General features: G+C 48.5%; 1 protein-coding gene across 1 annotated transcript in view; it reads right to left on the minus strand.

The window, feature by feature from the left end:
* The window catches only part of LOC126044322 (collagen alpha-1(VII) chain-like), a 110,148-nt gene extending 84,266 nt beyond the window's left edge, over nt 1–25,882 (minus strand). Inside the window, exons 1-21 of the mRNA XM_049813751.1 lie at nt 25,794–25,882; nt 22,204–22,384; nt 21,590–21,749; nt 19,937–20,030; nt 18,679–18,852; nt 17,529–17,689; nt 16,251–16,380; nt 14,660–14,776; nt 13,944–14,099; nt 13,305–13,421; nt 10,990–11,136; nt 10,674–10,793; nt 9,889–10,047; nt 8,569–8,697; nt 8,102–8,251; nt 7,261–7,398; nt 6,669–6,815; nt 5,003–5,122; nt 1,774–1,920; nt 1,417–1,620; nt 953–1,092 (exon numbers count right to left, since the gene is read on the minus strand). Of these exons, the coding sequence (XP_049669708.1) occupies nt 953–1,092; nt 1,417–1,620; nt 1,774–1,920; nt 5,003–5,122; nt 6,669–6,815; nt 7,261–7,398; nt 8,102–8,251; nt 8,569–8,697; nt 9,889–10,047; nt 10,674–10,793; nt 10,990–11,136; nt 13,305–13,421; nt 13,944–14,099; nt 14,660–14,776; nt 16,251–16,380; nt 17,529–17,689; nt 18,679–18,852; nt 19,937–20,030; nt 21,590–21,749; nt 22,204–22,384; nt 25,794–25,860 (2,958 nt within the window). The 5' untranslated portion in view covers nt 25,861–25,882. The remainder of the gene's footprint in view (nt 1–952; nt 1,093–1,416; nt 1,621–1,773; nt 1,921–5,002; nt 5,123–6,668; nt 6,816–7,260; nt 7,399–8,101; nt 8,252–8,568; nt 8,698–9,888; nt 10,048–10,673; nt 10,794–10,989; nt 11,137–13,304; nt 13,422–13,943; nt 14,100–14,659; nt 14,777–16,250; nt 16,381–17,528; nt 17,690–18,678; nt 18,853–19,936; nt 20,031–21,589; nt 21,750–22,203; nt 22,385–25,793) is intronic.
* Nucleotides 25,883–26,352: the final 470 nt, after the last annotated feature.

Below are 26,352 nucleotides of genomic sequence, written 5' to 3' on the forward strand. Positions count from 1 at the left end.
ATGATGAGCAAAGTACTATTTCAGACTCTCTAGGGCATCAGAGATTTCTGCACCAGCTGGTGGATACAGCATAGGACCGATGGGAGACCGGCACACTTTGGCAGCTCATGGCTGGCTGGGAGCATCTCCTGCTGCAGCACCCATCCCTCCTGAATTAAACTCTTGAGATCTGTTGGCTGCACAAGGAGGCCAGCTACTCAGCTCATATGATAGCCACCTAAATTGAAATGTCTTCATCTCCCCAGAATTATTTAGTAACCCAGGGTAACTTCGTCATGTACTTAAACATTCAAGACCATCTGCAAGCAAAGAGTGGAAGAAGTTCCCATTTCCTGATCAACTGAAAGTGAGCAATGTAGGTCTCCCTTTCAGAGGGCTAGTTCAATTATTACATTAATTAAACACAAATGACCCAAACCAAATTATCTACTGAGTCTTCCCATTGGCTTTGCTGAGTTGTCCTTTAAAGCTGTAGGCTTCCTTTGCCCTTGAGGTGTTTCACAGCGTGGCCTAGGGGTCTGGTCCTCTGCTTGTCTAGAGGAGGCAGCTGCTGGCGTATGCTGCATCTCCCACCTGGGATCCCACCTGGGTCTCTAGCCATTAGCAGTCTGAATGTGGTCAGAAATGGGGTTCTAGAGGGGGACACGCACCTGACACATCCCCGGGCTCCATAACCTAGACAGCATTTCAGTAGGTGTGGAATTTGCTTTGTTCCTGATAACTCGGTCTTGGAAAAATAACCAAGAAATGGAAATATATCCAAATGAGTAAGCTGACATTTAGGAGACTTTTATTCATGTCTTTGTTGGACACACACATGTCTTTAGGCAGAGCGCTTAGCCTTTCTGATCCACGACATGTGAGCGAGCAGACTGCTCTCATTGGAGGGATGAGCAAAAGGTGAACGCTTGGAAGGAAAACTCCTTCAGGAAATAGAATAACAAAATCTTGCCTGTGTCCCTTCAGGCCCAATCTTAGGGAAATAGGAAATGATCCGGAAGAGGAAATCCTTCACTTTATTGAAATTGCTCTGGCCAATACTCGAGGACTCGTCCACCAGGAACCCAATGTCTGCTTTGAGCTTGCCACAGACTGCAGAGGGAAGAGAGGATCTCTGTAAGCTGGGGGGTCCTAAAGTAGAAGCATGTTTCTTTGTGTTCAGAGCAACAAACCAAACCCAATCCCTCTTGTGATACCAAGTGCTGGTGAGTGAGCAGGCAGCACCTTCACCCCACAGGGTAGCGCTGAGAGCTTCACTGCGTTTTGTGGGGTTTGTGTCTTCCCTTTCCCTGACATTGTCCACTACTCAATGAATAACAACTAGTTTTGGCTCCTGAGATCGGAGAAGACCATGGCCCATGGTGGTTTTGACCTACTGCTACGTCATCATCAAATCACACGGGGATACACACTCACTTGGTCCAGGGAGAGTTGTCAGCAGTGCAGACACTACAGCGGTCGATGGTAGGACCTCTGAGGTTGGTGGTAGTGTTGTGGTGGTGGGCAGTGGAAGAGGAGTGGTCCCCACATTGCTAGGAGATAGGGATGGGGATCTCATCGTATCCAATTTTGTAGAAGTCACTGGAGCGATTGGCGCAGGTGACTCTCTGTGAGGTCCCACTGTAAGAGGCAAACAGAAAAGGTGTTTCTTAAACCTCTTTTAGTTATGGTGCCACTATCTAGCGAAGTGTCAGAAGGGCAGAGAAGCCAAGAAGTTAGCCTCAATAGCAGTTACCTAGATAAAACTGCAACACAAGTCTCCAGCCTTCATACCTGTTTGCCCAAGGAGTGTTGTCTCTGGTCCCTCCGTATCTCCAAAGACTGGTCTTATAGAAAACAAATACGTTTCTTTGGCACTCAATCTTGTCACTCGATATGATCTAGAAGCTGCTGATAACAGTTCCTGGGAAAGATCAGAAGCTGTGAAAAAGGAAGAAACATGCATTGACCGGGAGCCAGAGAAACTCAAAGTAACTCCCATTTCTGTAACATCCCATCTTTTAATGACACCACCTTTGGCAAACAGGAGACTGGGGACAAGATGAGTCCTGGGCTTTGGAGCGGAGGCTTTTGGTAAGACATGTTTGCAGACTGCAATGGTTAGGTCCTAAACCAGATGAAATAATGTTGTTTGCACCTGACAAGGGTGTTCTTGAGTACATGAACAGGAAGAAAAAACAGGAATTTGTACAAGTGTTTAAGAGAGGTCATTTGGTCCAGGTGGTGTCCAAGGCTGAGCTCTGTGATAGACCAATGGTTTGCAGTGATTAGCATGTATAGAAACAGGATTCTGCTTTTTAACGAATGGAAAGCTTGCTGAAACGTAGAATCAAACTTAGTTGAGAAATTTTGTCGCATACAATAGATAGTTTTGATTTAAAATGATAGGAAAAATATATGAAAAAGTCATAATAATGTTTTGACGTTTTATAAGTGTCTTATTTTGGAAATACTGAATGATGAGTTTTGATGCTGTTCAAAGTGAAACTTGCACCCTTTCATTCTGAAATAGCATTTTCACTTAAAATTTTTTTAAAAAGCTCAGTTTTTACAGAAAGAAATTAAATTGATGTAATGTGTTTCATTTTCATCAAATGTTCTCAATTACCCCCAAAGGTTTTGGAAAGGAGGTTTTGCTCCTTTAAAAAAAAAAAAAAAATAAAAAAAAAATCCCTCTTGCAGTTTGACTCAAACTCTTCCCCCCCTCCCTTTGGGTGGGGAAGTCAAAACAATAATAATTGGTTTAGATGCTCTGCTACCTTGTCTGAAGAGATTCTCTGTAGGAAACACAAGCTGACAGCTCTGCTGAAGCGCAGATCTCTGGCAGTCCACCACCCACCCTGGTCTCAGGGCACCCCGAACAAAGAAGGCTTTGCTGGCGGACTGAGGTAGGAGGTACCTGGATCATACCCAGGGAGGGCTGCCCAGCACGAGACTGGCAAGCACATGCAGGAAGACACCTGTAACCTTTGGAGAAGGAAGATGGTCTTTGCTGGGGTCAATTTTCTACGAAGAATGAAGCTGGGACAAGAGGATGTAAGGGACGAGAGACTGTGAGGTTCAAGGTGCAAATGCAAGACTAAACAAGCTTCTGTTGATTAGGTGGATAAGAAAACCATGACTTTGGTGCTCCAAGAACAGTCAAGAGATGGTGGAGAGAAGAGAGAGGAGCTCAACGTCCAGCTGAACTTCTCTGAGGTCCTTTCTGTCACGTGGGGGAGGAAGGCTGGCTCTGGATGGAGCCCTGTTGACATACCTGGGTTTGGTTTTGTGTAACAGGGGACAGAGGAGGTCTACAGCTGGGATGACGTCGAGCTGCGTGGAAGGGGACCCCATCTTTTATAGGGCAGGCTGGCTAGAGTTGGCCAGCAGGGAGGAGGGCATTAAATGAGCTTAAAAGGGGGGCAAGGGAATTGGGTAATGAATGAGTACTCATTTAGAAAAAAAAAATCAAGTTGTGGAGAAGAAAATTAATCAAGGCACCAAGAGACAAAAAAAAAAAAAAAAAAAAAGCAAAATTCTTAATTGCCTTTATACAGTAATGCTGGCAGCCTGGATAATTAAACAAGAGAAATTGGAATTACTCACTTATGAGCATAAATTTGATCTCGTTGGTACCATTGAAGCGTGGTGACAAGATTCATCTGATTGGAATGTTAAATCAATAGTTATAAACCTATTTCAGAAGGATCGATCGAGTGAGGGCACAGGGGGACTGTCAGACATGGTATTATCCATTTCTGGGCCTCTGACAACTCTGAAACCAATGATTTTTGAATACTTACAGATCGATATTTTAACAGCATGGCACAGGAGGGGAACAGTTGCATTAGATCACTTAAATCACCCTGGAGAACTGAATGTTCAGTTCCCTAATCACTTATCCATAATATGTAGAGCAAAAATATGATGTTACCACAGGAGACTTCATCCTGAGTGACATATGCTGCAAGTCTTAAGCTGCCAATACCAAAATGTCCTTGGAGTTAAAAAAAATTAAAGCTGATGACCTGGTAACTCAAAAAGCACTGCAGGGAGCACAGGGGAATTGTGTCAGATTCGTTTTCTTTATTGACTTGTGAAGATGAACTGATCCCTAGGAAAAAGTTAGTGGCTGAAGCAACAATGACAGGAAACTTGCTCTATTCAAAGAGGTTTAAGCCCACTCCAGGAAAAAATAATATAGCTGGTGCTTTAAAAGGGCAAACCCTGTAAGGCCAAATCAATTGGAAAAAGAAATATACACTAGAAATTGTGAGCAATGATTAAGAAAGTTTTAAAAGTTCTTCACCAAATAGCAAATCTTTTAAATAGATAAGAATTAAGGTTGTATGGATGACCAAAAGCAACGTTTTTTTGGTTCACCACAACCATCCCTGATGGACAGGTAGTGGCTCTAGAGGAAGAGACACAGATAATGCCAACCAGCAGGCTTTCTCCTAAGCAATTTTCACATCTCCTTATTCTTCCACCAAGGATTTTGCAATGGCCACATGGGTCATCTCGTGAGCCTCCTCAGTGAACCAGCTTCCATTTCCCCCCCGCCTCTTTTTCACCCAAATGAAGAAGCTGAGGTGAAGGGACATGATGTGTGGCAGCCCTCAGTGTCAACCCTCTGTTCTTCTGCTAAACAGCATCCAGATGGGTTCAAAAGAAGGAACAGTATTGGTGCCAACAGTGACAACATAATTTACCCCAGGTCAAACTGGGCAGCTCTTGGAGACACAAGTCATGACACTTGAAGGAAACAGTAGCCACTTAAGGCTGGCAGTAGAAAGAAATTTCCCCTTTAATACCTGCCACCTGCACCTTCTGCAGCATCAGCCAGCTCTAAGACCAGGTACTGAATCAAACAGACCACAGGGCAAGCCAGATACATCCATGCTCCATCCTCAAATCCCCTTGGGCGACAGGGCAGCTCACACAGGAGGGGACCAAATTACAAGCCATACTTCCTCCCCAAACACAAAAACACTTCCTCCCTCGACACAAAAACCATTACCTGAGGACAAGCGCCATGTCAATAGGTACGTGGATGCTCCAGGAACAGCCACCCAAGTCAGCAAAACGCTGGTGTCCGCAGCCTCCTGCACTGTGAACTCAGTCACTTTGGGTAAATCCACTGTTGGAAAAGAAAGAAACAAAGCTTAGGGTGGGTAGAAGCTACCACCAAAAGCTTGATTGAGCTGAAAGGAAGCTGATGCGTCCTTTGGGAGGCGTAAATCCTGGCCCCACCGAAATCAAAGGCAAAAAGTCCAGCTAGAAATGATGAGCACGAAGCACATCTCTGCTATACTTGTCCACAGCCCCATTTGCTGGTGAATCTCTCAGATGATATCTACCCCAGGGTGCAAAGATGCGTGAGCCAGGGAACACATCTTAGCCTGCAAACAGCTTCAGAGAGCTTCTGCCTCCTAAAATACCATGTTTCTGGTGAGAGGAAGGAGTCCCTACAGCACTTTAGGGGGTTTCCAGAAAGCTGAATCAGATCAGATCCTCAGCTGGTGGGATTTGGTGGAGTTTCAGCAAATAACTGTTGGCAGATCTTCAGCTTGGACTGCTGGCTGTTTCTTTAAACTGAAATTTGAGCTGTTGGGATGGGCAATGAAGGTTTTGCCTGCTCACTTGCACCAGATGCTAGTGCTCCTGCAAACCACAGCGCTGGCTCCACACCCCTGACTTTCTCCACCATTTGATCTCCAAATCTGCCTATTCTGCGGCGTCAGTCAAGTCGCATGATGCCACAGTGTCATGAGTAATGTGTGCTTTTATCTATGTCATGGTTTAACCCCAGCTGGCAACTAAGCACCACACAGCTGCTCTGTCACTCCCCCCCTCCCCCCCACAGTGGGATGGGGCAGAGAATCGAAAAAAAAAGCAAAACTTGTGGGTTGAGATAAGAACAGTTTAACAGGACAGAAAGGTAGAAACTAATAATGATAGTAATAATAATAAAATAATAATAATTAAAAAAAGATTAGAACATAGAAAACAAGTGATGCACAACGCAATTGCTCACCACTCACTGACTGATGCCCCGTTAGCTCCCAAGCAGTTATCTCTCCCTGTCCAGCTCCCCCAGTTTATATACTGGGCATGACGTCACATCGTATGGGATACCCCTTTGGCCAGTTTGGGTCAGCTGCCCTGGCTGTGTCCCCTCCCAGCTTCTTGTGCCCTTCCAGCCTTCTTGCTGGCTGGGCATCAGAAGCTGAAAAATCCTTGACTTAGGTTAAACACTACGTAGCAACAACTGAAAACATCAGTGTTATCAACATTCTTCTCATACTGAACCCAAAACATAGCACTATACCAGCTGCTAGAAAGAAAATTAACTCTATCCCAGCCGAGACCAGGACAATCTACTGGAAATGGTCAAGATATTGTAACTAAAGAGGTAATTCCAAGATAATGTGTCACAAAATAGCATCTCATGGTGATTATTGGCAGGGGAAGACAGGCAAAGTCCCAACATTTCTCAGTAATAAGAAAGGACCAATGCATCTTTTCTGGCACGCTGGCTGGTGGGACCTGAGAACTAATAAGGTGTCTACCAGGCAATATTGCTCTTTTTCCATCCTCACCTCCCATCACAGCCCCTAGGAAGGGACAGCCCCCAGCACTAATGTGGAGATGCTCTTGTCCCCTTCCAGCAGTCCTGTACTCACAGGTTTTGGCTGTGAGGAGCGTGGGGCTTCCCTCCCGGTCCCTGATCATTGCAGACACGCAGATGGTGTACGTGGTGCTCTCCTTCAGTCTGGGGATCGTGAAGGTGACTGTCTCTGCTGCAACCAGCTGGGAGGTTTCCAAGCCACCTAAGAGGAGACATTAAAAAAACCCCACTCTGTACATAGAAAGGGCAAGGTAACTGCTATTAACAATCATTGTTACAGAAGGTTCCTCACACAGATCTTATGGGACCTGGCCAGGGAGGAGTGTTATGAGCTCATTTTGCATATGGGGAAACTGAGGCAAGGGCAGGCGAGAGATCTGGTCACAAAGGCATCACATGGGCTGCTGGAGAGGAACCACTTCTTTGACTTCCCAGATCCCAGCTATGCCTATATCCAATGGATATCTTTGTTAGAGACTAAAACCTGGCTCGGTTACAGGGCTTCAACCTGCCCCAGTAGACATTCCAGTCCCCATCCACCCCGATCGTCTGTGGGAAAAGGAGTGACCTGAGCTAAGCTCCTATTTTCTGGGGTTCCTTGTGCTCTGTCCTCATACCCCACCTGACTAAGAGACCAGGTTGCTTACCATTAAATGGCACCCAGGATATCTTATAGTGAGTTACGCCAGGAAGCCTCCTCCAAGACAGCTTCAAACTATTCACTCCAGTGTCAGTAATCCTCAGATCTTGGATGGTCTGGATGGGGTTAGAGTCTGCAAAAGATGCTGCAAAAATGAACCGGGATAAGATGTCTGAAGTAACAGCTCAAGTTACGCAGCACCAGGTTTGTGGCCCGAAGCTATGGCGCTGAAGAAAGATTTGGGTATTCGTGAGTGTCTGCTTTCCAGATATTATCCAGGGATGGCAGGCTGCATCTCCTAATGAATCCATGGAGAGGAGCACTGTGCAGTTGAGTTGAGGAATCTCATCCACATCTCTTACTGCCTGCACCAAACTCTGGTGATGTGACACAGGGATGTGAGAAGGGGGCCAAGAGAGGACAGATGCATCTTCAAACACCATAGGAAACTGTCATTCAGATGAACTCATGTGAAAAAGACACTGAAAGAACCCAGGACCCCAAGTTTGAAGAGGCAGAGCCACAAACCAAGGAATAGCAAACCTCAAGAATGCATGCTGGTGAGTTAACCCTGAGCGGTGCCTGCAGAGAAGCCCCTACCTTCCTGAGATGGCTGTGGATAAATAAGACTGGGGAACGTGCTAATATGTCCGGGGTTGCCTACCTATGCCAAGCCTGTTTAACATGCCAGAAGGACGTGTCCACTCCTAGCCATGGGAACAGCCATGGATTATTGCCACCGTCCATGAAGGCTGCTCATGTCACTCCACCATCAACATACAATGCACAAGACCATGAGTCCAGCCTCTGCGTCCCAACACAAAGAGGGTTGATCTACCAGGACATACCTGTGCGGTGAGTCAGAGTCACCTCTGGCCCCTCAGTCTTGCTGAAGACAGCCCGAACGCTGACTTTATACAGAGTGTTGGGCAGCAAGTGGTCAATCCGGTAAGCCAACACTCTACTGCCCAGGTACTGAGACTTGGCAACTTGTTTTTCTGTAAGAAAAGGGATACTTCAGAGCCTGTAGCTCACCAGTGAGGCTGGTGCCATCTCCTTCAAAGGAAACAGCCATTCCTTGCTGTACTATTGTTTCAGAGCTTTGGGGATTATCTTCATAAATACAAGAGCATGAATACAAAGAGAGAAGGAGCCATTGCCCATGGGTGCAGGCTGAGGACCACGTTTCTCAATAGTGAGATCTCTTTCCTACCCCAGGCAGTAGATCAGGAGTTTGGAAAGGTGCTTCCCATGGCCGTGGCCACAGACGTGAGTCTGTGCCAGGAATGAGCATATCCACCCTGTCTCTGCTCACCTTTGCCTGCTCCCACAGGGCTCCAGGTGACTTTGAATTTGGTGGCAGCTGCTGTGGCACTCCACGCCATAGACAGGCTTGTGCTGGTGTAGGACATCACTTTGAAATTGGAGACGTAGCCAAGAGGAGCTGCAAGGTGAGGACAGCTTTAGACAGTGCCCTGACTACTGTCCAACAGGGCTCCTCATTGGCAGTATAATGAGACCAAAATTATATAAAAGGGTTAAAAGCAGTATCTTTGCTTATCCTCAGTGTCTCATCATTCTCACCTGGAGAGATGCCAGTTTGTACTGCTTGAGGACTGGGCTGTGCTTGTACACCCTACCTCCCTTAGCACCAAGGAGCATATTCTGCTCTAGATCCAGGTGGGAGCACCTCTGCAAGCCCAGGACAGGCAGTACAGGGATCCAGGGAATCACGAGATCCAGATCCCAGTGCCCCCACACTGCCTGCAGGGTGAAACATCCACCCAGAGCTCCCACAGGTGCTGAACATCAGTGTTTGCCTGTGCTCTTCTTCACAAGGGTCAGCCCAATATCTCCATAGTGTATTCCAGGGTTGCTAGTCACCTTCTGCCACTTTTAAACCTCTCCAGGGATACACCTGGTACTGTGCAAATCTAACCTCTGCGTTCAGATCATCACGCTCAGCATTGCTGCCTTCCCTCCCGCAAGATGCAGCAACCCAGAATTTTGACACGGAGGGACAAGCTCTGGCCATCAACTAGACCATCATCTTTCCCTATTTTACATGAAGAATTTGCATCTGCTGCCTCTTGTCCAGGCAACCTGATCTTCCAGCACAGCTCTTTGGAGTCTCCCCTTCTTTGAGGCAAGGGACAGCCCTTGTCACCAGGCAGAAAGGACCACATTAGGATGTTCCTCTCCCTATGGCTCCCTACAGCAGAATTTACCCAGGTCTCATCTCTTTTCCAGCTGGCCTCTTTGACAATTTGGAAGACTTTGGCCATTGGTCTGGATTTCGGGATGCCTGGAAGCTCAGTGAGCAGTTTGGGCAGTTCATATCTGAAGCTGTGCCCAAGCCTACAGCACATGAGCACACATGGACTCCAGTTTGCACCTGAAGACTCCCAGGCAGAAAACCTAGAGCCTTTGGGATTCACGGTCTCACCCACCAGGCACAGCAGGTTGGCAGGGCAGAGGACCACCACCACCATGGTGCCCCTGACACGAGAGGAAGATGATGGGAGTGGGGTGCAAGAGGTACAGTGTAAGGCCTTTGTAGGGATACACGAGGTTGAACCAGATACGCAAGGGTTGTGTGCTGTGGTAGCCACTTGAACGTCCTGCCTGTACTCACATGTCCTGGCTGAGGTCGTGATCCCTGGTCCCTCCACCGAGCCAAAGAGCACATAGAGGGAAATCACGTACTCGGTGTCATGGGCCAGGTTGCGGAGCTGGTAGGCTGTGATCGACTTGTTGAGGGCCAGCTGGCGAGGTCGGTCTTTGCCAAAGAACTCTTTGGAAGACAGAAAATAAAATAGAAGAGGATAAACACTGAAGAATCTGGAAAGCAGCTTTGTTGCATACTCAAAGACACCATATTTTCCCCCACAGTCCATCTCCGACCCAACTGAAACTCTGTTATAGGGTGCCCGTGTGTGCACTGGGGCAAGAGAGAGTTTTTCTATGGTTATTTATTTGGGAATTCAAATGACGAAAGGATCCAAACCAGGTGAGAGGAACCGAAGGAACCAAACTAGCTCTCACATCCAGGGCCCACAGTAAGGGGGGCATGTGCTCTGTGGAGCATCTGCAGGGAGTTGCAAAGCCCCTGTGCTAGATGACCTGCATCCCCATCTTCCCTGAGGACCAGGCACGGTGGTGTGTGTAGGATTCTTGCTCTGTGTTGGGCTGGGGTCAGGCTGAACATAGTTGCTGCAGGGACCCTGCCTGCTGGCACTGCGGGTCAGGTCCAGGAATAATTTCTGGTTTTGGTTCATGCCCTGGAGTTGTGGAAGAGGCTGCTCAGAGCAGTTAATGAGCTGGACCTGCCCCTGCACCACCATCCCTGAGGTTCCCAGTGCCTTATCTCCTACAGAAGGACGTAGAGCTGAGGCAGGCTGGAGGAGAGCAGGATCTTACCTGGTGTAGGACCCCAAGCTACTCGGTACCCGGTGGCCCCAGCAACCGAGTCCCAGGAAACCAGAGCACTGTTGATGGATATCTCACTCACTTTCAGCATCTGGACGGTGCTCGATGCCACTGCAAGAGAGCAGAGTTGCCCGGTTGCATCAAGTTCCCAAAACCTTCTAAAAGTGACTCCCCAAAACTGTAATGACCCAGACAGCTTTCTGCACCAGATGACAGGCAGGGTAGGGACCACAAATGACACCAGCACAGCCTGACCCCCATCCACGTCTGCTTGGGCTGGCTCCCACCCCTCCCGCAGGGCACTCACCCGTCGTTGCTTTCCCACGCACCACCGGCCCCTCGACATCCCCGAAGATAGGGTTGATGGTGACGGTGTACTCTGTGCCAGGCTGCAGCCCCTGGATCATGTAGTAGCTGTAGGTGTTGCTGAGGTTCACATCCTGGACGCTGCCCTCTGCAAAGGGAAATGATGTCTGGCTCCCTCGGGTCAGACCAAGGAGGACCACCTTCCTTGGGTCAGACCAAGGAGGACCACCCTCCTTGGGTCTCCTTGTCTGGGAGGGCGGTGGGCAATCATGCAAACAACCACTTGAGAACAACACAGTGCATCAGATTGAACGGCATTTCATCCTCCTGGCTTGCACGTGTGCTGGCAAGGTCCTCGAGCAGAAGATGGTAGGGGTAGGGCTTAGTGCAACCAAGCACAAACCTTGGTTGAGGGGCTAATGTATACGCAGGTAGAAATAAACCACAGCCGCTCAGGAATTCCTCAGTGATCACCAATAGATCAAGGCAACTCAGGGCTTTGCAGGCCAAAGAAAATAAATCAGGTAACAACACACAAATGGCCACGTATGTCTGCGAGCAGTCTCCTAAGAGGGTCCGCACTCTGCCCAGCCCTGGGTGATTTGGTGCTGGAATCATCTTGCCTTCCCTGCAGGACACTGGAGCCAACTGATGCCACAAAAGACATTTTCTCATCCCTGTGTCCTTGTTGTGGACTAGAAACTGCTCAGCTAAACCTCTTGGCACGGCAGGAGAAGAGTTAAAACCTAATCCCTGGGGATTACACCCCATTTCAGAGGGGCAGAGAGGTGCAGGCAGCAGTACGTTGGGGTTTTGGGAGAGAAGCTGCCATTTGCAGTTTGGTCACTGGAGGGTGCCATGTCCCCATCTTCTGCTCCACCAGCACCCTGAGCCCCATCCCCCTTTTCCCACCCCACGCCACGGACTTTCCACATCAGCCCTTCGTTTATGTTTATCTGTTCTCCGCCCTAGAAGTCAGAGAAGAAAAATCAAACCCCTCCAGTGCTTGGGACAGCTGCATAGGGAAGGACAGAAGGTGTCTGGATCCCAATGCCACCGCATCGGTACTGCATGACCCGGGATGGGATGGAGCGTGGGAAGAGGACCCCACAGCGAGGGTGGGCTGCCCCTTGGGATTTCGCCACCCCTAGATTTGGGGTGAACTGGTACCAGGTGAAAGAGCTGCTGGGAAAGAGCAAATCCGGAGTGGAGGTGACGTGCCCTTGCCGCTTCATCTGAGGATGTCCCGCACCGGCCCCTCAAGAAGGGGTGTCCCCATTCCAAAAATGTGGCAGGCTGGGCACGTGTGTGCTCCATTTCTAGCTGGGGTATTGAGCAAGGACTGGGTGAACAGCTGAGTTTTGGGGTGTGCCGTGATATTTTTCCGGAGAGACATTCATTAGAAAGCAATAAAAGCAGTTTTATATCTTCCCTGTAAAGATTTTTCTCTTCGGTGACCTTTGGAGTGGCTCTCCAACTAACCCCCCCCTCCCCCGGTGGGAGATGTCTCCTTGTTTCACAACCAGGGGAGCTGAGCCAGAGGAGAGTGTGCTATTTATTCAAAGCCTGTGATGAAGCCCAGGTGTCCTGACATCCCATCTCATCTTTGAACTGCAGAAACATCCATTTCCCAAGGCCAAATTACACCATCAAACCTGAATTTCTAACTTCTGCTCCCCCACACCAGCATGAAAATATGTTTGGGTTTAGGGCAGGGGAGAGGCACCAGCTGCAAATGCAGATCTGTCTTCAAACACCAAAATTTGTCTGAGAATGAGGATGCATTATGGGATGCTGGGAGATGAAGCCAGGTCTTGGCTCTGCAGAGAGAAAAGCAACAAGCACAGGCACTTCCAGTCTGTAACGTGGTAGTGCCTGTCACCCCAAAAAGGGGGTAACCCCAGATGCTCAGGGGCTGTGGATACAGCTCTGCATGGAGTACTTCGCCAGCTTCTCTCCAGCTATTAACCCTTTCCAGAGCTACTCAAGTCCAGTAAATCCGGCACTAAGACCAGGTTAACAAGGCTGGATACCCGTCAGCCTTCTTTATGCAGAGCCAGAGCAGATATTTTTGCATCCATGGCAGAGTTTACCATCGTGGCCCACGGTATGGCTCTCTGTTGCAAGCTGCTGATTTATCCCCATGTACAGAAAACCACTACGGAGACAGACCCCCAAAAACCTGGTTCCCTCCAGCTTCTTGTTGCATGGCTGGACACAGAAGGTGTCGGTGCACCCAACATCTGGGGACCTCACAGCTCCTCTCTCTGCATCTCCCTGCTCACTGATGCATGCACCCCATTCCTGAGTCTCTACCTGCTGATGACCAGGTCAGCCTGTACCCCGTTGCTCCCCGGACGGGGCTCCACCTTGCCTGGACTGTGTCGGTGGTTTCGTTCTGCAGCAAGATGCTTTTCACAGGCAGGAGCTTCACTGGAAGGGGGACAGGGAATAAAACTTTTAGAGCACCCACTTGCCAGGGAGGACTTTGCTGGCTGCCCTCCCTGCATCACTGTTCTTCCAGCCCATCTGTCAGAAGGAGAGAGATTTCCAAGGGCTCCTGCCATGCCAGACAGGCTGAAGGCATCTCATAAAAGCAGTGGTGAGAACCACCAAATCTGTGACCGTTGCTTTCCAGGACCAATGCCTCTAATGCACCAGCCTTGCTTGCCTTATACAGCGTGGGTCCAAAACGGGAGGGCAAGCGAGGCTCTGGTAGATCTCCCACCCTTCCTCCCGAGCAGCATGATGGTGTTCAAGGGTGTCCATGTCCATGCGTGTCATGGGGGAAGAGCATGGCTCAAGGTTGGAGTTAGGAAGGACCTGTTGGACGCTGTCCCTTCGATGGCCATGTTGCTGCAGCACCCACCAACTGTGAGGTGCTTATCAACAGCAAAGAGTATGAACACAGCACCCAGGGCAAGAAGGGACCAGCCACAGAGTCAAACTTCTTACATGTTCTCCCCACAGCAGCCACAGGCTGGCTTGGCCCCTGGGGGTACACTGCGTAGATGCTGATGTTGTATTCTCTGTCCTCCTGCAAGTTATCCAGCACATGGGAAGAGACATCACCCCCCAGAACCTGCTCGTAGGTCATTCCTGGTCTGTTGGCTGCAAAATCAAGGAGAAGAGTGATGGTGATGCCTTCCCACTGCCTGTCTACATCCCATGGTGGTGTCTTCACAACGTGGTGAAGAGCATGCATAGCAGCTGGTTCAAGTGCACGGTTGAAGTCCCCCAACCCATGTGATATTGCTGAGAGTTATGTCTGTAGCTAAGGCTTGACACATCCATGCTGTCCCAGCCCTCCAGAGCACGCAGAGGTGAGCATGAAACATACTGAAAACTTGAACTCACCCCACATCCACACCAAAGCAGGCACTTGAGTATGAAAAACATCCAAGGTAGGTCTGGACGTGACAGTGCAAATGAGTACAAGGCATCCACAGCATCATCCCCATCTTGCTCTTCAAAAGAAAGTCCTTCAAAGGACTCTCCTCCTCTGTCCTGGAGGAACCACACTATCTGGAAGAGGCTAACCTGGCCTCCTTCCAGAGTGATGCCATTACTGTGGTGCATTGTTCCTTTGACAAAATGGCACCTTTCCTGTCCTTGGGTCACTGCTCCTTTTAAAGCAAACTCCAAGAACAATTAATAAAGTCTGAACTCACCTCTGGGGATGTAGACCTTGTAGCCCTTCAGTTTGCCCAGTGGAGGTGTCCAAGCCACCTTCAAGCTAAAAGGTCCTTCTTCTACCACACGGAAATTAGTGACTGGAGGCACAGGTGCTTTGGGGTATAAAAATATTGCAGAAATTGATGTGACAGTGCTGTAATAAAGCGCCATGGCAAAGACCCTTGGAAAATCTTTTGTCTTCAAGGACAAAGAGGCACACAGGTGAGCAGCACCAGTTCTCCCTATTCTCCCAGCTGAATCCTCAAAAGCAACCACCCCTCCTCTACCAAACCCGTGTCTGCTTGAAAAGTGAGCTGAACCCCCCCCCCAAGGCAGAGTGCTTGTGGGCTTCCTCTTTGAATGGTGTTGGGAACTGTGAAATATCTACCCACAAAGCATTTCCTCCTGAGCAGAGAAAACTCTGCAGTGGTTTCATGCAGACTGAGCAACGACACATGAATCAAATGCTACTTGCGCCTATGGATGCAACTCTTGCAAAGAGGAGCCCATTTTGATCCAGCCAGCCATGGCAGACAGATTTATAGCTTCTGCCTCTGGCTTCATGTTGGGGATAATAAGAAAAGAGATCAAATGACTTTATTTCCACCCATAAAGACATTCTATCTTATTCCTGGCAAGTATATATGAATCAACCTCATTTAGGTGCTTTATTTATTCATCCTGTCGGAGATCTTCCCTCAAGAAGACAAACAATTTAAGATATTGCAGGGGGTGGGGAAGAAACAAAAGACAAGGAAGAAAGGAATAATTCGTTTCAAAAGCCCTTGGGCAAAGCAGACTTGGCGCTTCATGTAAGACAGGGAGGGAAGCAGAATTAGCGCACACCTTAAACTCTTGAAACCTCTTTAAAGAAGTGTAGAGACTTCTGGGACAAAACCTGCTCCATCCATCACATCTGACCCAGCGTCTTGCACTCCAGAGTTTGGCCAAGAGTGAATTTGCTCTTTTGTTTCCAAGAACCTTGCCATTACAGCCAGCCATGTGACAGCAAAGGAATTTGGCATGGCAGATCACAATCCAGAGGAAGCCTAGATCATTGCATGGGACCAGAAATCACTACTTGGGGCACTTCCTAAAGGCCATGATCATACCACCTTGGTGTTCACCCTGAGTGAAATGAAGCCCAAAGTACATGCGTAGCGCCAACACAAACCTTTTGGACCACCCGCTTCTGAAACAAGGTGTTTAGAATATACATCTCTCCATAAAACTCATGTCTCTGTTTCTCAACCCATGGTCTCCAAAAGCTTTCTCATCCCAGGTACATGAGTGTTACATTAACTGAATCCCAGCCTGGATTCGTTAAATCTTGCTGGTTATTAAATCAGATGATGTGATCTATCCAGCAAGCTGCACCCTCTGCTCTCAAGTGGGTTAACCACAGCGGTTGCTCTGCACCCACTCACAACCCTGCACCCCACACCATGGACATTTGCAGAGATGTTCCTCCTACCCATTTCTACCCATCTATCCTTCACTCCTCACACGTATGGTTTTGAGGTGGGTTTTTTCCTGTGCCCACACAGATGAGGAACACATGGGGATGACTGTAGGGGAGACACTCACTTGTTTTTCCCTTGACAGCTGCTGATTCCCCAAGGACATCTGCATAGACGGCCCTCACCGTGAAGACATACTTAGTGTTGGGTTTCAGATCAGTCACCAGCACGGTGTTCTTGTCACCATCCACCACAATCTGTCACACAGAGGACAAAGGACATCGTTACACCTCTATGACAGTAGAAGACCCCCATGTTAGCAACAGGTTAGGAGCACGAGGCTTCACATCTGATGCAAAGTGACTTCCATGAGTAGGAGCCTCTTAAAACTCACTAACTCAGAACATCGCGATCCTCAGTTGATATCCAGGTTCACACTGGACATAGCACTGACGCGGGATAGTGCCAAGGGTGGGTTTCATGGGATAGACCAGAAAAAAACTCCATGAAGACAAAAGCGTGCATAAGGGTGAGGGTGGTCCCCAAACCCCTTGAAGAAAATGGAGGAAAAGCAACCATCTTTGACAAAGAAAGTTTCTTTTACGCTTGTAGAGGGAGATTTCAATGTAACCTGAGGGCAAGAGAGGTGGAGACATAGTTTCTGTTTTCACTAGGTTCTTATGAGATTCTGAAGCAGCCAAGGATGATCATTCTTGTTAAATACAATCTTAATAATTAATACAATTAATAATCTTAACCTTAATAATTTATGCTTTCATCGCTTAGTTCTATTATTAGAAATCAAAGCTTTTAGGCATACATCTCCTATCCTTCAATCTTGCTCTCAAACTTTGTGCAGTGACCAAGCTGAACCGAAGCGAGCTGGCACACACGGCAGCATCCCTCACACAAGGACTTGGCAAATCCCAAACCAAAACACACGGAGGTCTTACCAAGATGAACAGTCTTGGCAGCAAGAGAAACACGGGATGCTGCTGGGGAAGCTGGATGTGTTTATTGGAGAGGATCACAGAGGTAAGGAGAGAAAGGAGTGCTTCCCATTGACCTGTTCCTATCAATCCCAATGGAGTTTGTGCCAGTTCACGCCATATCCTTCTTCCACCCTACCTTCCCCACCATCACTCCCAGAAACTCCATCTCACCACAACAGCAATGACAAAATTAGCATAAGCAATCAACACACCTGCAAATCCAATGGTCTATCTATAGACCTTCAGTTCAAGCTTCAGGAATTTATGTCAATGCACTGGGCTGCGACCGGGACGGCTGAGGGACATGGTGCCATCTCCTAACCAGGCTGTGCCATCAGCAGCCTCAGTGGAGGACGAACCCCAAACACCGGGAGCTGCAAGTGGTACTCTGCAAAACGGGAACGCAACTCTACCTGCCGCTGGTGCTCCGAAATCAGCTGCCCCGAAGGCAGCAAGGGATGCAGATGGACACGGTACCCTGTCACCTTCCCTGTAGCTGGCATCCACGTGAGTCGCAGCGAGCTGTGGCTGTGCTCACTGACATACAAATCCCGGGGGCCGATGATCTTCTCAGCTGCAAAAAGAGAAAGGAAAAGTCTTTGGTTTGGACGTGATGGCACCAGTGCTGGATGTGTGCAGGCTGTTCATCGATGGGGTCAACATATTCAATGCAGAGAAAGCCTTGGGTATAGACAGCACTCAGACGGAGAGCATGGGAGCCACTGGGATCTGTTTCCAGGCCAGAGCCACACAAGCAGGTTTTGTTTTGGCAAATTGCTTGACAGCACAAGAAGGAAAACCAAACTGGTTCTGGCTAAATTTTCCCTGTGAACACCTGCTTAATGCATAGGGCATCAGCTCCTTCCTGCCCTTCTTACTGTCACCAGAGAGTATTCGGCCAGAAAGCTTGAACTCTCCATGAAATATCAGAGGAAGCCCTGAAGTGCTGCAGAACCACGGAAAAACCAAAAAAAAGACCCTCTAGTGACTTGGATGAAGTTCCCCCAAGCTCTGGCCCAAGCTTTTAACTCATCTCCTCATGAGTTTGTGTGCCAAGAGCGGTGCAGGAGTTCATTGCCCCACCTCTGGATTTGCTGCAACATCAGTATCTGTTTAGGGAGAGATCTAGATGTCTTTGGAAATCTCTTTAGCTGCTCTTAGCACCTTCTGCAAGGAATGAAGTTCCTCCTGGGACTCTGAGCTGTGCTGCTGGTGTTCACCATGAGAGGTCCATCATAAAAGCCCCCAAGGGGCAGAAACGCTGCCACAGCCCATTGCTGCTCCTTTTGTTTGAACCAGCAGCAAGACTTTCGGGATCCGGTACCACCAGACAAACCGTGGAGACGCAGACACAAGCAAAATGCACAGGACCACTGCCCCCAAGCAACAGATGCTCCATGAGCTGGCTGCTCCTCTAGGGTCATCCAACCCCTAAAACTCCCTCGTGATGAACAGAGGGGATGTGGGAGGTCCACCTCCATGGTGTGGCTGACACATCCAGGGACTGGGAAGGAGCTGGTTCGAGCAGGTGGAAAGCAGGATAAAGCGAGAGCCCTGACGCACCTTGCACAGTCTGTTTGACGGGTCGTGGTGGCTCTGAGGCAGTGAAACAGAGCCTTCGAGAGAGTTTGGGGGCCAAGTTGTGGAGCAAGTGGAAATCTTCAATGTAAAGCACATGCTCTGCAGCAGGCTCTGAAGCTATTTTGTTCAGTTCATTCTTGTCAGCGTCCTTAATCCCTAGAAGAAGGAAAGAAGAGGAAAGGAGGACATCAAACACCATCCCTGGGGTGGGCCAGGTATTGGCAAAGGCTGTCAAGAGCAAGAGAGAGCGATGTGCTGGCCTTTGAGTTTACGCCAGCTTTGCAGTCATGCTGCCCATGATGAAGGATGAAACAAGGCATGGGGACTCGAGCTGGATGGGCAGTGGTGAAGCAGATGAAGCCATCAAGAAAAAGAGATCAAGGTTTTCTCCAGAGGCATGTTAGAGATTGACACAGGGCATTTGGCTGCTAATGGGCTGAGGGGTGGAAGGCTCTCTTGGGGTGGAGAGTGAAAACAAGCAGGGTAGGATCTGGCCTTATTCTTCCCATTGGATACAGAGACATTTCTGCCCTTCTGATGGATGAGCAGGCAACGGAACTTTGGGAGGCTTTGTAGGGTTTTCCTGTGGTTGAATTAAAAAAAGGGAGGTACCCCCCCCACCCCCGCCAAACCAACCCTCCCTAATTTTCACCTCACATTTGTCCAAATCAGCTTGGTTGCTCTCTATAACGAACCACCACCACCATCATCCCCTTCTTCTCTCATGAAATGTTTGGTGAAGGGAAGGATTTGACTTGTAATAAATGGCTGTATTTAGCTCTTGGGGGCACAGAGGTGCTGAAACTTTTCCTTGCCCATGGAATTATTCTGATGGACATTTTTAACATAGCTGAAGTCAGTCTCTGAACCCCATTAAGAGAAAGCTTCAAAAGTGAAAACATTTCATTTTTGAAAATGTCACATCAAAACATTTTGACTTTTATGGAACTATTTATTGAACTCCTCCTGAATTCACAAGTAGTTTTGACAGATGCAAAACCGCAGGTTTCCACTGAATAAATCAGCTATCGACAACAACAAAAAAATACCGAAGCACAGCACAGATGTGATTTTCCTGTACTTGCAGTAGTTGCTAGTGGCTAAGCCTGGGGATGGATGCAGTTTTTAGAGGAGGGGGGTGTTGTGCGTCGGGAATATTCCCCAGCACATAGACCATGTCTTGGTGCACACACAGTATTTAGCGGTAATGCTCCATGTAACTTAGCGTGTCCATACGTACCTACAGCAAACACCGTCACCCCCCCATCCTGCAGGACCCGGGCTTCGTCTTCAACTGAGTCACCGGATTTCCCATCCGTGATCAAAACAACTACCTAAAAGTATTGGTGTAACAAGCCAGAGAACGAAAGAGCACAACATGAGAGGTCACAGAGACAGTTGCAGGATTTTCACACTGACAAGTCAGACCTTGGATGAAGTCTCTCGAAAGGGATGGGCACTTGAAAATAAATCCTTCGATAACTCACACCTCTGGGGTAACTCACATGAAATCAGCTCTCACGAGCATGAGCTGGGAAGGAAGCAGAGCATAAATGCTGCTGCTCATGTCGGCATCTTCTCTGCATGTCTCCTTCTGCCCAGCTGTGTCTCACCTCCGCTTGGGGCAGTAACTCTGAGTCCAGAAAGAGATTAATGCCAGCACAGAGAGAGTATTCACCCCTACAAGTCCACAAGAACAGCTCTTAAAGGAGGACTCAGCTGCACCCTGGACAACACACTTGGCCACTGGCACTCGGATGGTACTGTCGGGTGGTAAAAAATTCCCTCAGCCACAGCCTGGGTTTAAATGACAGCCAACTCAGCAACTCCAGACCTTTCAAACTTTTTGGGCAGTCCCATGTCAGATCACGTAGCAGGAGATATGGCTGGCGCATCGATGATATAACGAAGACAAACCCTGCTGCAATACCTTTAAGCAGGCAGTTGAGGTGGTTAAAAAATCCCACCCATATCATCACGTTCTCCCTCCAGCTCCGTGACCCAAAACGGGTCTCATTGACCACGTTGATCACACCACACTGACAGCATGGATCACACAGACTGCATTTGGCACGCAGGGTCTCAGAGCAAAAGAGAAGGTGCAGCACTGAGCTGCAAATGTGGGAGGCCCATGGGAGGTGAAAGCTGGCTATGGAAGTTTGAGACTTAATGCATGGGGTGTATCTACTTCCCACGCAGCTGCCCCCTTCTTGATTTCAAGGCTATCTACCATCAGAACAGAGCAGTGTGAACTGCTTCATGCAGCCTGCAAAGTGAACCAGAATGCAGCTCCTTCTCTTTAGCATCCTCAGCACCCCTTAGAAATTATGAACAAAATAATTTAAAAAAAAAAAAAAAAAAAAAAAAAGCTGAAGAAACCAATGACCCAGAACCGATGTCTGAAAAATAAAGACACTGCAACATATCTGCTTTCTGAGCAAGATGCTAACTGTGCTGCCACTCTTTGTAACCAGAGTGGGTCGGTACAGACTTAGCAACAGCTACGTGCACCAGTGTCACAACTTGTCTCCTTGTCCTTATCATGCCCTGAGCCTGCTCAGTTAGTTTATGCAGCAAGTGCCCCAAATTTGGGTACTCATCTGGAGGCATTTAAGACCAGAATGCTGGTCCCTCTGCAATCCATGGGGAAACATGAGCATTTTACAAAAGTAAGACAGTCCTTTGAAAATCTGGAGGTGCCCGCCTCCTTCTATCACCAATAAAGTGACCTGAAGCTGAATGAGGTCCTAAATGCGGTACCTCGATTCCAAGCTAAAAATCAGATGGGATAAATAAAAAGCAAATGGCTCCTTCATGCCTTCAGGTGAAGAAGTTAGAGGTCTGATCCCTACTAGGGATTGCACTAGGGGAGCCATCGCAGAAGGTCACTTACCTTTGCTGCATCCTCTCGCAGCGTGTCCAGGCGAGACATGGCATGAGCCGCAAACGCCAGGGCTGACCCTGTTCTTAAGCTGCTGCCTTTGAGGGAGAGATCCTGAATTGCCACCAGCATTTCTTCGATGGTCACGTAATCTGTGAGCTCAATACTCATCCTGGGAATGAGAAATGGGGGACTATGGGTGAATAAGGAGCAAGAAAACACGGCTGTTACAGCAAGGGTGCACTGATAATAGTAAAGACCAGCAATAATGTTGACATTTAGCTGCTCACACTAGGCTTGTATGTAGGCAAGGAGCCCTCTTCACAGTGGTCAAGGGAGTCCAGGATGTGAGCCCCAGAGCCCTGTTACCATAAAACACTGTCTAAAATGGATGGCGGGGAATTTCTTGTGGCTGCATTAAATACCAGCCTCCCTGCCCTGAAAGAGTTCTCCATGGACAAGCACCTCTAGACTCTGGTGACAATGCTGGGGGTTGCTCTTGCTCTGCTCTCATAATGGTTCAGCAGAGCAGCAAGAGGTCTTTAACCACGGGGACATGGTTGCCCATCTAGAGCCAGAGGGCTGTAGAAACCTGGGTGCTGGTGGTACAGGATGGATTGACCCACCTTGGTTTCTCCCCATAGAGTGCCACAGCCAGCCGGATGCCTCCTTTGCCCATCACCACGTTCTCAAAGGAACGGGCCATGCTGCCGATGAAGTCCTTGACCAGCCGGGAGCTTTCCCTCCCTGCGCCCTGGGACTGCCCCACGAGGAACAAAACGTCGGCCACCTCCGCCGTCCTGCATGCTGAGGGAGAAGAGGAGCAGGAAGGCTCATCCCACACCATGCAACGAGCCAGCCAGGAGATAAACCCCTCCGAGCCACGTGAAGCCCTGAGGTACTGCAGCTAAAGAGTATGGCTTAGGCCCAACGAAGTGGGTAATCAACAGGCTGCTTTGTTCTCTTTAATTTCCTCCTAAATCCCCATCTTGCTGTTCTCACCCAGGGGAATATTCTCATTTGAAGCACAAACACTGAGACCCAGCTCCATCAAGTCATGCAGGTCTGGGGGACACGCTGGAAGCAAAGGGATGCCTGGAGGTTTCGTATGCCCAGAGGCAGACATTGACACCTGAGCCACGCACAACTCAAATTTGGGAATGTGGCAGCTCTGCCACTCCACCAACCATCCCGGGCTTCTTGCATCAGGGTCTCCAGAGCCAATGTGAGACACCCATGCAGACATGGGGCCATGTGGCCACCCATGCTTTGCCAGCCCTAAACCAACCAACTCTTCCAGTCTTGCATGGAGAGAGCTCGGGACGCTCTGTGCATTCAGCTCTGGAAGGCTTCCCTCTTCCCAAGCTGCCAGTGGCCCCAAGCGTGAAAAGTATCTTGTGCTGAGAATGAACAATTTGAGCTTTTTTTTTGTACAAGCCAGAGGTATCCAATGACAGCTGGCAGGGAAGGGACAGGTGTACAGGGAAATTTGTTTAACAAACATCAAGGCATATTTCCCTTTACAATGTTCAGTCTCAATTTAATTTAATTTTCTTTAGGTATCCAATAAATATATTTTATGGACAGAAATCTGATGACTTTTAGGGATGCTTAAATTAATGAAGGCTCCACAAGGAGTGTTCAAAATTTATATTTTCTTTGGTGTTTCTCTCCCTTGCAGATAGATGCTGATTTATTACTGTAGGGCTGCTAAAAAGTAGACTGCGCTGACTGCTGGAGGAAGGTGATTTTTTTTAACTTGCTCACCAGGACTGGGCTCAACCTCTTCACATTTTTTTTTTCATTTTGTGTCTCTGGTGCTATGGACTTTACCCAGCCACTGCCTTGACTTTCAGCTGCAGGTCTGGAGACCCAACTCGCACCCAACCAGGCTGCAGCATTTGTTCCAGCTTGCTGGGGAGATGTGCTAGGCGGGTTTCTCATGCTTCTGCTGCAAATGGAAAGCCTGTATTAGTTCAACTTCTTCAATTTACCTGACTTTTTACCCCATTTCTAGAAGCAGGCTCCTCAAAGGGCTTGGAAAGATGCAGGTTTTGTGCTCTCCTTCATTGCTGTGTCCCTGATCAATCCCCTTTGGCCCCACAGCAGGACAGAGGATCATTTGCAGGCTGTTGGTGGATGGCAGTCCAAGGGTCTTTGTTACTCAAGGCTTTTGGTTTCTTCATCTTTCTTTGTACCTCCTGACACTGAGCTCTTCGTGACTTAACAGTTTTTCCAGCAGAAAAATAATGACTGGCTCTTTTTAGTTTTACTCGTAGCCAGCTGGGAATATAAAGCATTTTCCCTTGACAAAAATGGGAGACAATTATTTCAATTTTCCTTCCTAGAGCTCTCTGTTGAGATCTCCCTTCCTTTCTCAACCCTCCGTAAGTGATTTTCAGCTGTCAGGGGTGTCTTGGAGGCAGCTCAGCTGCTAACAGCAGATCATCATAAGCTCTTTTCCCAGTTGCTGCTTCTATTTTGGGACCTACCCCTTTTCCCTAGCTTGGGCCTCGATGTCCCTGTTCCCCCAGAAGGACTTGGAGGGAAGGCAATGCCAGTCCTTGGCTCTGACCTCAGAACTGGTGGAAATCATTCGACAGCTTCCCAGGGTAACCACAACCTGCATTACCATGAGAAAATCCCAACAAAGGTTCAACAAGATGGAGAAGACAATCCGCCAGCCCTCCCCAAATCACCCACCTCTTGGAGCTACTCAAGGCAGTGCAGATAGCTCTTCCTGGGAGACCTGCATTTTTGGCCCTGAGCTGGAAAACAAGCTGAAAATGCCATTGGAATGGCACAGGGACCTTTGCTACCTACCTCTCCACACCCCAAATCCCCAGAGAGCCTCCTCCATCCGTGCCTGGCTCCTGGGAGCCTCGCTTACCCTGCACAATGCTCCTGCCTTCATTTGCATCCAGGGATAACGAGGAGAAAGACAACAAGAAAGAGCTCCATGGGATTAAAAAGGGCAGGATGGTGTCCCTTTATAAAGGGGCAACCAGAGCCCATTCTGTGAGATGCTGAGCCAGGAGCTCAGCACCTTTCCTGAGTGGCCCAACTTGGCAATGAAATCCAAGAGTGTTTGCTGCTCGGATCAGGTACCTGAAGCTGTCATTGGAAACATGTGATATTAAGCATATTTGGATTGGTACCTTCTTGAGAAAATACCAACACAGACAGCTATATTAATCACAGGGGGATATGATTTTATTTGAAATTTTCCATGCACCTCCAAAATTACCACGTTTCATCAATCACAGGTTTGCCAGAGACATCTGTAAATGTTGATTTATTGCACTGTTCCCAGCTTTGAATTAAATAGCATTATAGTCAAGTATATTGGCTTAATTGATGGACAGGAACTTAATCAAGTTAATTTTGTAGCTGATGCCAAAGCCTCCATTAACTCCTTGTTGAATTTACTGGATTTAGTCCAAGTGAATTTACACCTTCAAAGCCTGGGGGCTTGTTGCTGCAGAACAATTTGAAGAGGGAGGACCCACTGCCTCATACCCAGCCCCACGGCCGTCCTGAGAGCTCTGGATCAGCTCTGTAGGATGCTCACAAGGAGCCTCCCCCTTCTGCAGGACCCAGAGACTAGAGACATGCCATGGATCATGCTGTAACTCCATGAGGCTCTTCTCTGGGGTCCTTTTGTCTCCTGCCCTTTCTTCCCAGAAGCTCTTTGTGGGCTTGCACAGGCAACAGGGAGCCAGGGAGGAGGGGAGCCCCTGGGCCATCTTGACTTTCTAAACAGCAGCAGGAGGCTTTAAGGCTCCCTGGAGGTCTTTTCTCTCATATCCTCTGTGTGGTGGCTTGTACCAGGTCTTGGAGATCAGAAGAGGAATCAGGAGGGGACATGTTTTCCCTTTCTCCCCACTTTCCTCTGGAGCAGCTGAGGTGGAACAGTATTAGATGCAGGACACTGAGCAGAGCCCTGAATTCCCCCTAAAACCTAGTGCAGCAAGTCAGGTCCCGCCTGCCTGCCTTTTGGGGCCAGCTGAGCTGCTCTGTTAGCCAGATGATCCCAACCTAAAAGGACCCTATGCAGAAGTTAAAGTCATCAGCACTACAGCTCCACTGTGACACCATCTGTGTATGTATCCATGACATTAGCAGAAACAGCTGCTTGGAAAAGGTCTTTTTTTCCCTGATGTGTCTCAGCATCACCCCCAGCTGCTGCATTCGTGGTAGCCCACTTGTCACATACCTTCATGAACGGCCACAGCTTTGCACTGCACCACAACCACCGCCAGGGCAAGGATCTGGGCATACATTTTCCTTTTCCTTGGGAAGAAGCTCCTTGGTTCCTGCAGTCAGCACACAGCCTGGAGAGTCATTCATCTGCAGGAGAAAAGAGGCTTTAACACATGCCGTCTGAGTATGATGCTCCCACCTGCCTACAGTGGCAAGGGAAGCTTTTCTCCAGCTACAAAGGCTCATCTTGGCTTAGGCAGTTGGCACTAAAGTCTATAAACCTACTAATTCCTTCATCTCTTTGTGGATATTGGCTACAGAGGAAAGCCTAGCTTTGCTCCCCCAGCACCTTTCCCTAACGGCACCCTTCTTCAGGCAACAACAAGCTTAGGCAATTAAGCCTAAATGTGAATATTAGTGGTGTGATTAAAGAGAGAAGCATCTGCTGCCTCAATTACGCAGGGAGGAAAGATCACTAGAAGATCACTGCAGATAGCAATCACCTGCATCCAAGTCTTTATTAGCCCATTTTGTGACTAATCTTCAGGTTCCTAAATCCAGGATTAACTGCC

The sequence above is a fragment of the Accipiter gentilis genome, chromosome 11 (assembly GCF_929443795.1).
Source record: "Accipiter gentilis chromosome 11, bAccGen1.1, whole genome shotgun sequence".
Classification (NCBI taxonomy): domain Eukaryota; kingdom Metazoa; phylum Chordata; class Aves; order Accipitriformes; family Accipitridae; genus Astur; species Astur gentilis.